The 12,316-nt window shown below is 37.3% G+C and overlaps 2 protein-coding genes across 4 annotated transcripts in view; one reads left to right on the top strand and one right to left on the bottom strand.

Moving 5' to 3' along the window:
- LOC125225272 (ubiquitin-like modifier-activating enzyme 5) overlaps positions 1-12,316 on the top strand; it is a 28,859-nt gene that overhangs the window by 13,612 nt on the left and 2,931 nt on the right. For 2 of the 3 annotated variants that reach the window (XM_048128890.1, XM_048128891.1), the window contains exon 9: positions 26-186. In XM_048128890.1, the coding sequence (XP_047984847.1) occupies positions 26-139 (114 nt within the window). In that variant the 3' untranslated portion in view covers positions 140-186. Of the gene's footprint in view, positions 1-25; positions 1,411-12,316 lie in introns of those variants that run through there. The other variant, XM_048128889.1, reaches the window with a different exon arrangement.
- The window catches only part of LOC125225275 (mutS protein homolog 5-like), a 27,178-nt gene continuing 16,211 nt past the window's right edge, over positions 1,350-12,316 (bottom strand). Inside the window, exons 17-19 of the mRNA XM_048128893.1 lie at positions 3,798-4,010; positions 2,333-2,488; positions 1,350-1,484 (exon numbers count right to left, since the gene is read on the bottom strand). Of these exons, the coding sequence (XP_047984850.1) occupies positions 1,392-1,484; positions 2,333-2,488; positions 3,798-4,010 (462 nt within the window). The 3' untranslated portion in view covers positions 1,350-1,391. The remainder of the gene's footprint in view (positions 1,485-2,332; positions 2,489-3,797; positions 4,011-12,316) is intronic.

The raw sequence follows: 12,316 nt of genomic DNA, 5'->3' as shown, positions 1-12,316 counted from the left end.
ACTGTGTATTGTTTTTGTATTTCAGGTAGCCTACAGTATACCTGTGGACAACAGTACTCCTGAATCCAGCACAGGTGGCGCCGTGGCTGCCTCCGAACTGTCTCTCGAAGAACTTATGCAGCAGATGAAGTCCATCTAAACCTACCACATATCGTCTGGCAGGGTCGCCATGTATACCTATACCCTGTATGTATGAAGCGTTTATAAAAATTGGAAGGACAAAAGGGGCTCTTAATAAGAACTTATGCAGTAGCTGAAATTCATCTAAACCTGCCACATATTCCTTACTGGCAGAGTCGCTATGTGCGAAGCGTTTATAAAAATTGGAAGGACAAAAGGCGCTCTTAATAAGAACTTATGCAGTAGCTGAAATCCATCTAAACCTGCCATATATCGTCACTGGCAGGGTCGCCATGGATACCCTGTACGTATGAAACGTTTACTAAAATTAGAAGGTTACAAAAGGCGCTATTTCACATCTGATCTAAGCTTGTTGCGTCTAATGACGTGCAATAGCAAGCTTTTTTTACTAGGTACAGTCATCCAATTGAAATCCTAGGCCACTCTACAACCATGTCAAAATGACGAGCAGTATGAGATTTCTTACAATCTGATTTATAACGTCACTATAACATAGTTCTAGTGGCCTGTTCCAATTGGTTGACTGTACATTGGTCCATATTTGTGATAAGAATAGTACCCTACCCTGTATGTATGGTTTACAAAGATTGAAAAGTCACGTAAGGCGCTCTTTTACATCAGAAAACTATAGTATCAAAGCCTGTTGCATCTTACGTCGTTGTAAAATTTTTACTAGTTACAGCGGTCCATATTTGCAATAAGAATCTGATTTTTGGGCTAAACTACAATGCATGGTAGTACCTCGTCTATAACTACAAGTGCTGTTTGCTATGAAACAACTGTCTAAAACCAGTGGACAACGGTACCCTGAATCGACAAAGTAATTATATAGTCACAAACATAAACAATATGCATGAGCGATAGAGAACGGATTGACTGGTCAATGTACGAAATTCTTGATACTTAACATTATAGCTTTTTTACAATTCTGTGCTACTCTATTTAGAACATAATATATGTCGCATTCCAGAAAGACAAATACATAAATGTGACATTATCTTGGTAAAGGGGCCTTTGTCGACGGCGCTTACGGCGTTATGAGCGATGTTCGTGTACAAATACCATGCCGCGGGACGTAAGCGCCATCGACAATGAGGTCCCTTTACCCAGATAACGTCACAAATGTGGTATTTTATTGTAAGTACTATAATGAAATGAGAAATTTTATTTTTATTTGGATATTTTATATGAATATTGTTATTAGTTGCTAAGCTACGAGAAATATCAATGTTTGTAAGCAAATTTTATTATTAAATGTCTTCGGCGAGATCATTTTTTATCATTTCTGTGAATGCCTTCAGTTTTGCCATGATTTTCTTGTTTGGCGGCGGCAGGCCGTTGTTCTGAAAGCACAGAATACCGTCGTTATTAGCATTTTATTGATTACCTATAAGGTGCAGCGGGAAGCAAATGTAACTTATCCATTTTTTCCATGTTTTACAATGTTTGCATTATTAAATAGAGTGTCCACCGGTTATGTATGGTAGGCGTGTTCAGTGGATACATGTAGAACTCAACATCATAGTGTAATAATGGAAAAAATGGATTAGTTAGTGCGTTTTCACATTATCCGATCGGTCGGATGTCGGACCGATATCCCATACATTACAGGCGCCATCTTGGATTTTTTCTATTGAAATTCTTCCGACATCCGATATCGGATCGGATAATGTGAAAACGGCCTTACAACTGCCCCTCAGTCGAAATTTGGCTCGCAAAAAAAAAAAAAACATTCAGTCGAATTGAGAACCTCCTCCTTTTTTTGAAGTCGGTTAAAAAAGTTTAGATTTTTTTTTGTTTGCTGGCCGGTCATAATTACGGCAAATGTAATTAAAAATTCTGTGAACCATATGTCATTGTGAGCGTTTGTGCCATTCGGCTACGCACCCTGGATTACACGATTATCATCCATCACTTTTATACTTATCAGCAACTTCCTTGGCCCTAGCCACGTCACTTGCTCTGGTCACTTAGAGAGCGGAACTGGTTGGCGGAGCCTTCTGTTACTAGCTGTTGATCGGACCTCGTCTCCCGTAATCACTAGAGAAGGAGGCTGGTTGTTCAACTGTTCTCTGAATAACTCTTTCTCGCTCCCACTTACAGGATAGTAATGGGGTGACATTGGTGCGGTACGGTCATGTGTTAGCTACTTAATGAAAAACTGAACAGGATTAGATAATTGTATCATCACCTTCATACTATCGGCAACTTCGCTGGCCCTGTCAAGCACACTGCTGTCCACACCACTGGCTCGAGCTACTTGAAGAGCGAAACTGCTGTCGACGCAACCTTCAGTCACTCTGAACAGGAATACCGGGGCGTCTCCGTCCATAACGTGCTCGAAACGCTGGGAAATGAAGAACATATCAAGGGGTCTGATTATAATCGATCAAATCTATAAAGGTTCAACCAAATCTAACTATATGACTTTCCAGATTTAATCATTGAAATGCCTGTGCCCGGTACTCTCTTAATTGTATCCTGTCTGTGATGTAACCAAAGACATATGTAGACATAGACATTTTATTAATAATATTATAAATATTACACGACGATTGTAACTCCGCATAAACGGATAAAGTCTAAGAAAAAAACGTACCTCAAAGACCTAGAGAAAAAAGTGCGGTGGCCTAGATGGCGTTACACCTTTGGGAAACGCTCGGCTAGATGGCGCTAATATTAATATTTGACATTTTAAAACTTATCGAGCTAAGAATATGAGCCAAATTGTCAAAACTGAGGTTCAAAAGTTTTAAGCTTGTGTCGAGAGATGGCAGTCTGTGGACTGTGATTGTGATTACACATTTTACTTTGACAGGAACTACTTACTATGATACTCGATCCACTTTGGATGTAACGTAACCTACATTTGTCATGAGATTCATAATAACGGTGAAATGAACGGCACTTGACAAAATCGACGGAGTTTGAAACAGGACTACTACTGTGGCTGCTAGTGTGCAGCCTTGGCCGAACTAGGTAAGTCGGATGATAAAAAACGTGACCTAATGTTAAGGAAGTATGTCAACAAGTAATATCTAACTATACGAGGACACGCATCTCCTTGGAACAAAAAAGGTGTTGAGGCAAGCTAGTAAGGATAAACCGTCAACGTCCTCTTGTGCCTTGGTCTAACATTCGAGTGATAAGACTAACTCACCAAAAACGTTAAGAAAATGTCTCCCAGATATTATGTGGGCACGCGTCTCCTTGGACCAAGAATGTGTCGAGTGCGAGAGCAGATAGTAAGTAGATACCGTCAATTTTGGTTATGCGTTAGTCGAATGATAAGACTATAAAACTCACCAAAAATTTTACCAGCGGTGTTTCCACAATATACTCCCTGATGTTAAGAAAATGCGTCGACAGATATATATGAGGACACGCGTCTCCTTGGAAAAGGATTACGTTGAGACAAGTTGTTAGTAAGGATAGCCCGTCAACATCGGCAGTGCCTTGGCGTAACATGCATTCGGATGATAAGACTTTAAAACTCACCAAAAACTTGATAAGCGGAGTTTCCACGATGTGAGTAGGAAGATGTGTAACACGCCTCTCCTTGGAATAGGACCGTGTTGAAACAATCTGATAGTACGGAGAGGACAGCGAAGTGCCTTGGTCGATAATGAAAACCCTTTAAAGTTCTAAAATCTTACCAAAAACTTCACCAGCGGAGTTTCCACGATATACTCCCTAATGTTGAGGAAGTGAGTGGATAGGTAGATGTGTGGACACGCATCTCCTTGAAACAGGAATGTGTTGAGGCAAGCTGCTAGTAAGGATAGCCCGTCGACCTCTGAGGTGCCTTTGCCGAACTCGTCTATTAGGATCAGGGAGTCAAAGGTGGATTCTTGAAGGGCCAGCTCCATCTAGAAAATAACAAAGATCTTGATCATCAAGATTGTGCTGCTTTTCAAGTCATAACCACATAATAGGCTAGTTTCCTATACTTAAAAAAAAATATCTGGGCGACCGAGCTTCGCTCGGTTCTATTTTAATATATCACGTCTTTAGATAAAAAAAAAACTCTTATAAATACAAAAACAAAAAAAAAAGACAAAAAACAAAAACTTAATTTCTGACCGGGATTCGAAACCCTGACACCTACGATCTATCTGCGTACATTAGACCATAGACTAAACTAAATAAAGGAAGACGTGTAACTCAGTACATCGTTTTATATGTTTGACTCGTAAAACAATAGATGGCATTACTATACTCTCGCGACAAATGGTATTGTTCAATTCACGAAATAATTTCATTTAAATGACCTAAGTCGTATTATTTCAAAATTTGGAACATGATCGTACAACATTATCACTATATAACACCGAAATTAACAAAAACAATTAAGTCATTTTTTACCAATCGGGTACTTGAATCAGATTCAATTCATGGGAAGTATTTTGTACGTTTGATGACTAATAGCAAACATTATAATCCGGTAGATGGCGCGTATGCAAGATGCACAACACTGCATGCTAAACAAAGTTGGCATATTGAAGATAAGTTTTAAATTCAATTTATTTATTGTTCGAATGTGAGTAGTTAAAATCGCTGTCAATAGAAATTGCCAACAATGTAAACAAACCATTATACAAAATATCAATATTTTAGCACAATTTTATTATTTCAAAGGTTGGATTTAGCCAGTATCTGATGAGTTAGAATGAAAATAAAAGACATTTTGACAACATACAAGGTTTGTTTACATTGTTCACAAATTCTATTGACGGCGACTTTATAAATGATGAATTGATGATACGGTTAGTATTTTGTAACATCACAATCTGCCAGAATTTGGCGTACAATACTCTTGACTCTCAATATGCACATTCATTATCATTAGTATTTGTTTTTTTTTTTTTGCACAAGTTTTAACGATTATTCTAAATTATCTTGGACGTACATCCCAGAATAGGCAAAATATGCTACGTAAAATATTACAACCCTAAGTGCGGATGTCAGGAAGGATTTCAAAGGCGAAAATCAAAAATGGCGGCTTAAATATATGGGATATCGGTCCTGCATCCGATATCGGATCGTATAATGTGAAAACGCACTAAGACGGAAGTATTACTTTCAGATTATTTTATTTTTATTACTATAAAAATGTTTTACCACAAACAGCTACATATATCAGCACGACAGAGTCAGATGGCACTATTATCAGAATAAGACAGAAGTTGTACGATTTGCGGCTAATTTATGATCAACATTCATCATTTCATCATCGATTTTTTTAAATATATGAATGTGGAATAAAACAATATATTTATAAGTCAATTTTATTAATTAAATTCTTTGAAAAGTTTCTTAATTATCATGCTAAGTGTTGAAATGCATTGAAATATTTATTTTCAGTACAGATGGTGTTTTTTTTTTACGCACTAGTGCGAGAAGTGGTTCATTACGAGTATATGTCAGGTCTAAACTTCGGAGGGCCATCTGTACTGAAAAACGTCGTACGATACACGTGCGAAAAGGAAATTCGTAACTCGTGTCGATTTTTACGCACTTGTATCGTAATGCACTATTTCCAAGTAGGCATATTACAATGATATGAACGTCAAATAAAGCTACGCCGGCTTTAACCCTACGCCTCAGCCACTTTTTTTCAAAATACACATGCAAAAGTATTCATAAAGAAAATATTAACAGACTGCTCTATGGAAATTAATTTCAATAAATTATACAAAGTACAAAGCTACTATGCTTAATAAGAGATGTTAGAGATACTGTATAGAGTCTCTAAGTGTCAAGGTATATCTAAAAAAATAAAAAAAATATACATGATGAAGAAAAAAACGAACTGATACAAATAAAAAATAACTAAAATAACTTTAGAGTTTTAAAAGACTCTTGATGTCTCAACTAAAGAAAAAATATATATAATGCCGCCGCGGGGCGGAGCGGCGGCGGGGGCCGGCGGCCGAGGCTCAGGCTCGGCGATCAGCCACGACAGCGCCAGCTGCAGAAGGCTCGGCGGTCAGCCGCGACAGCGCCAGCTGCAGGAGGCTCGGCGGCCAGCCGCGACAGCGCCAGCTGCAGAAGGCTCGACGGCGACGGAGCCGGCGCGACGGCGCACGGGCGCGGGCTTGTGGGAGCGGGGCTAAGCCGGCTCGGGCGCGGCTCGAACAAGCGGGCGCAGGCGAGTCCATGCACACAGGGTACACGCTCGATGGATCTAGAACGTTATTCACAAAAGATGTACTCGTGTAATGCTTTACTTGTCAGTTTATACCTATTATTCAGGTCTTTTAGTTTCAATTCTAATTTGTGAAATTCATCAGAGCGATGGTTCAACTCCTGTGCTGTCAGGTCAAGTTGGCATTGACAGTTTAGAAGCTCATCGCTTAAGGCAGCTGTTACATTTTGATGTATTTTGAATTTGCTTAGCTTTAGATATTTTTTAATTTTATTTGACCCTTTCAACGTCACTCTGGGATCACTGCCGCCCTCTATGTGCACAGACTGTTTTAAATCTACAGGGTCTTTCATTGGGGAGCATGATGCACTGTCATGAACCACATCTAAATCAAATATATTATATTCAGCAAATATACTTAAATTGTTTTCAGCCGGAGCAGAGTTCCGGAGCAATACTTGCAATACCATTTTGAATCCGACTCCTGCAGTTGCTGCTCGAGGTCCCGGATGCTTTGTAATGCCTGCTCATATATCTCTTGGCATTGCTGGAACCGATCAATGACTGCCTAGAGGTCATCCCGTTGTCCTTGCAGGTCTTCATACTTGACATCTTGGTTGGCTGATTGCTGATTTTTGAGGCTTGTGTTTGTTTCATTCTAGCCACCATCACATCCCGGTGTGTTGTAACCTTGGTAGTTTGTTCTGTAACATTATTCATCATGTGAGATATTGAAGCCTAAATGTATTGTTAAAATATATTAATTAGGGCTTATAACAGGATATAATGTGATTAAGATACAAGAATATGGAACCACAGCCTTGATTTTGTTAACAAGATTTCATATAACAAACTTTGTAATTCACTTTGTTGCAAGTTACACGGGATAGCAGTGAGTAAGGTTTTATTATTTCGAGTTGGTTTAACAAAGAAAATGTAAATATGGAAGTTAAAATACTATTATGTACTTCAAATGTTTACAAACAGAAAACACAAAAATAACCTATGACAGTTACTAGTTCTAGACAAATAATCTGAAAAACTACACTTAAATATTAAGTAAGCTATACTCATCTGTAAAAAACGCTAACTATAATTTTAAATCTTGAACGCTACTCCGTTGACGGTTGGCGTAGTTTTTTCGTCAATATTTGGCTTCTTAGGCTGCATGAAAACTTATGATAATACTTTCTCATTTTAATTAAAATACGATACATCACTGTAATTCCTTATATTTTACATTTTTAATATTTATAACACATTATTGAAATGATATACGCACGAAGCTTGAATTTGACGTTTAACCCGGTCGGTGTTGCCAGTCCAGGCGTTGGTATCTCCTGCGAATTGCAAAGTATGCGTTAGGGCCCGCACAGACGGGCGACTCAACTTTTTTGTCTGCGGAGATCGGTCTATGGGCTAGTATGAAAGTGCGCACACGTTGCAACGCAACCTTTTTGTCTGCGGGTTCGACGAGTGACGACAAGCCTGCGACGTAACTGTCTCATTCTCTATATGTTTCAATGCAAGTGCGCACACGGTGACAAAATAGTCGCCGGTCGGTTGTCATTTTGACAGTTATCACTCAACCGCCTGGGCGAACGTATGTTATTATTCGAAAAAAAATATAATTTTAAATGCCGATTGTTGAAGTCGACATTGATACCTGTCGTTTAATTTCAATTCTTCAGAAGTAGAGGTAAGACCGACTTTATATGACAAGAATTTAAAAGAATAGTCCTACAATATTGAGGAAAACGATGCCGGGTTGTAAAATTCTAACGAGTTAATCAAAACTTTTAAACACTTATTCTGAAGTACCAAAAATGTTTTTTGGATAGGCTCTTAATTTCATGAAAAAAGAAAAAGTTGCGTCCGTAGTATCTTCATAGTAGTCTGTGGTTGCATCGCTGTCGTTCCCGTGTGCGCACCTTTGAAATTGTCGCAAGGAGTTACGACAGAGACAAAAAAGTCGTCGAGTGACTTTGTCGCCCGTCTGCGCGGGCCCTTATAACAAATAGTTTAATGTTTTGTGAAGATTAAAGAAATATTGTTTGTTGATAACAATGATAACTATGACGGGAACTATTCCTCTCACTTCTTGTCACAGACAAAATTATCACTGGATTTAGTTTTACGCGCCTTGGCTAGCTATCAATAGTGAACAGAAACAGAACAGAACTGTAACAGAAGAAAACAGCATTAATATTAATAACACGTTAGAAAAAACACAAACAGTACAGACCAGAAACCATTCCTTTCGAGACTGACTTCTCAATATTCATACAAAACGTTCAAAGCCTGAAAAATAAAGTACATCTACTAGAAAGTTTTCTGCAAGAAAATCAGCATCAAGTAATTTGTTTAACAGAAACGTGGCTTAAACAGGAACATAAGAACCTAATAAACCTGAATGGCTACGTCCTAGGCGCCAGTTACTGCCGAAGCGAACACAAAGGAGGCGGCACCGCCATTTTTGTAAAGGAAGGCACCCAGCATAAGGAGATCCCAGAAATCGCAGACTTGTCAGTAGAAGGCATCGTAGAGTGCTGTGGAATCGAAATCAAACCTAACATATTACTCATAACTGTTTATAGACCTGATTGAAATGTAGACATATTCTTTGATGTTCTAGAAAAACTGTTAAGAAAAATAAAAGCAAAAAGTAACAAGCATATTGTTATCGCCGGTGATTTTAACTTTAATAAATTACAAAATTCATCTAACTACGAAAGACTTAGTAATAATATGCTTGAGTTTAATCTTCACCAACTCATAGATGTACCCACTAGAACAACAACGAATACAGCTTCCTGTATTGATTTTATATTTTCTAACTACAATAACTGTAATGTGTATGTAGAAGACGAGGGTCTCTCCGACCACAAATGCCTGATATATAAATTTAAGCTAAATGCGATAACTTTAAACAACACCTACATTGTTAAACGTATTTTCAACATAAATAACATACAAAAATTCAAAGCTGCACTAAATAATATAAACTGGGAAAATATTTTAATCCACCATGAAAACATTAACGCCAATTATAATATATTCCATTATCACTTAACAAAATTACTGAATGACTTATTTCCACTGAAAAATACAAAAATAAATAGTAGCAAAAAACTTGGCTTACGAAAGGGCTGAAAATATCCTGTCTTCATAAAAGACAGCTTAAAATTATTGTTAACCAAAGTAATGACCATGTATTAAAAACCCATTTTAGAACATACTCCAAAATACTTCAAAAATGTATAAAAACGGCAAAAAAACTAAATTACATACAAAAAATGGAAAAAGCCGAAAACAAAACTAAGACCATGTGGAATGTAATCAAAAATGTTACGGGAAAAAATCCTCAAACGCGTCACAAAAATATTGAACTAAAACTTCAAAATAATAAAGTTGAATGCCCACAAACTATAGCCAACACATTTAACGAATACTTCGCAACAGTAGGCCAAAATGATGGAACACACGACCTCTGCGGTCGCCTTGGCCGCAACCCCGCCGTGAACTCCATTTTTCTTCACCCGGTAACTGAGCAAGAAGTCCACAATATCATTAAAAACCTCCCTAATAAACACAGTTGCGGGTTTGATGAAATTCCTCCCATCCTAATCAAGGCTTGCAACCATGAGTTAACCCCACCCATAACGTTATTAATCAACCAGTCTTTTAACGAATGTTGTTTCCCTGACAAACTTAAAATAGCTTCCATCAAACCTATCCCCAAAAAAGGAGGAAAACTATATGATCCCACCAATTACAGACCCATTGCCCTTCTACCGACCATATCTAAAATATTTGAGAGATGCATGGCAGACCGGATCAATGCATTTTTAGAAAAATACAACTTATTAGACAAAAATCAATTTGGTTTCCGAAAGAAACGATCGACCACTCTGGCCGTTTACAACTATATACAACATATCCTAGAAAATATAAAAAACAAGAACTATGCCATAGGTCTGCTGCTGGATCTCTCGAAAGCATACGATCGAGTATCGCACCCAATCTTATTACAAAAATTATATGACATTGGCATCCGAGGTAGCGCGTACAAGTGGTTCCAATCATACCTTAAAAATAGACGCCAATTCGTACAAATCGAACACCAATGTAAAAACTCTGGGCATCTGCAAAAAGTGCAATCTAAGTGGCTAACTGTCAATACTTCCATTCCACAAGGCAGCGTACTGGGCTGTGTGCTATTTTTAATTTATATAAACGATCTCCCAAAGACTACCAACCATAAATGCATAGTATTCGCTGACGACATCTCTCTTTTATTTAGTCATGATAATAACTCAAATAATTACTCTCACATCAAAGATACGTTTTATAATATATCAGACTGGCTTCTAGATCATAACTTGATAATAAACCGAACAAAAACAAAAATTATACAGTTCAGACCCCATCAAAAGCGACCAACCGACATGACACCACTTCTACAGGACCTAAACATCAATGAAGAATCAGAATGTAAACTACTTGGAATAAAAATCGACAATCATCTTGACTGGAAAAAACACGTAGCCACAGTTAAATCTAAATTATCGTCCTTCTTGTATGCATTCAGTATTTTAAAATCTAACACAAACACCCAGTGCGCCCTTTCGGCGTATTACGCTTATGCACAGTCCTGGCTAAGCTATGGGCTATTGTTGTGGGGCCATAGCTGTGACGCAAATCAGCTTTTTATAACACAAAAAAAATGCATCCGTATCATAGCTAACATTCCCGAGACCGACAGCTGTAAACCACATTTTCAGGCCCTACAGATATTGACCCTTCCTTCTTTGTAGGTACATATTAGAAATAAGTACATTTGTCAAAAATAACTTAAATCTATTTGAATTTAACAAGAGCGCCCGTCGCAGAGACCAACTCGTCCTCCCAGAGCCGATTTTGGATATATATAAAAGAGGTCCTTACTATAGAGCTATACAAATATACAACAAGCTACCTAACCAGATAAAATGTATCAAAAAAACAAATCTATTTAATACTAAACTCAAAATAATCCTATTAGAAAAAGCATATTATTCTATTCGAGAATACATGGAAGAGACTCAATCACAATAATTATATGTATTAAAAACATATATTTTATTATATATTTCATTTAGACTAAGCCTAAAAAATATATGTTTGTTTAAATAGTATAAGAAAAATTGCCATACCCTACCAGGGTGCCATGTGATCCCGTGTACCTATACCTATGTAAAGAACTTTGTATACCATGGTTTGCAATAAATGATTATCTTATCTTATCTTATGAAACAAAAACGAAAAGAGATATAAGGCTTACGGCGAAATTGTGGTCAAAAAAGCTGCACTTTATGCAAAAAGCAAGCCACTTTGTACAGTGATACTAGGGACCAATATAAATGATTTCTTCCGAGGAAACACAAAAAACCATAAGATCTAGCTAGATGAAGACGTTGCTTTGATGATGCATAAAACATGAGCAACGCTACTAAATTAGAAACACGTGTTAAGTTTAGTTTCGGACGATACGCCTATAAGCAACCTACATAATTTGGTCGAGTTAATTTGAAATGTCAAAAACAGTGCTAAGTAATTTGACATTTCAATACTAGGTAAGTATAACCAAAGATATATGGAATAAAATAAAATACTATATACGTATTTCTAACAACGATTCTATTAAATGGGCAGGGAATCAAATTCCTTGACTGTATAGCTGTAGGTGCCTAAATAAAGATTTTTAATACTTATGGGTACCGATAAATTTATATAAATACAGTAAAGGGCTATAAAACTTGCACATCGGTCTTTGGAATGAGACAACGTCACATAAGTGATTGGAGAGTAGAGTAGGTAGATAAGTACCTCCCTATGGGCCTATGGGTTTTATAAACATACAACAAGTAGGCGCGAACAATTCATACTTACTTTTGTATGATTCAACTTCACATCATACTTATTTTTCTAATATTCAACTAGAAAAATAAAAAAAGCGAAAAACAACAACATAATTCTTTTTAAACA

The sequence above is a fragment of the Leguminivora glycinivorella genome, chromosome 4 (assembly GCF_023078275.1).
Source record: "Leguminivora glycinivorella isolate SPB_JAAS2020 chromosome 4, LegGlyc_1.1, whole genome shotgun sequence".
NCBI classification, from domain to species: Eukaryota; Metazoa; Arthropoda; class Insecta; order Lepidoptera; family Tortricidae; genus Leguminivora; species Leguminivora glycinivorella.
The sequence above is the reverse complement of the archived record's forward strand: the minus strand, read 5'-3'. Positions and strand labels throughout refer to the sequence as shown.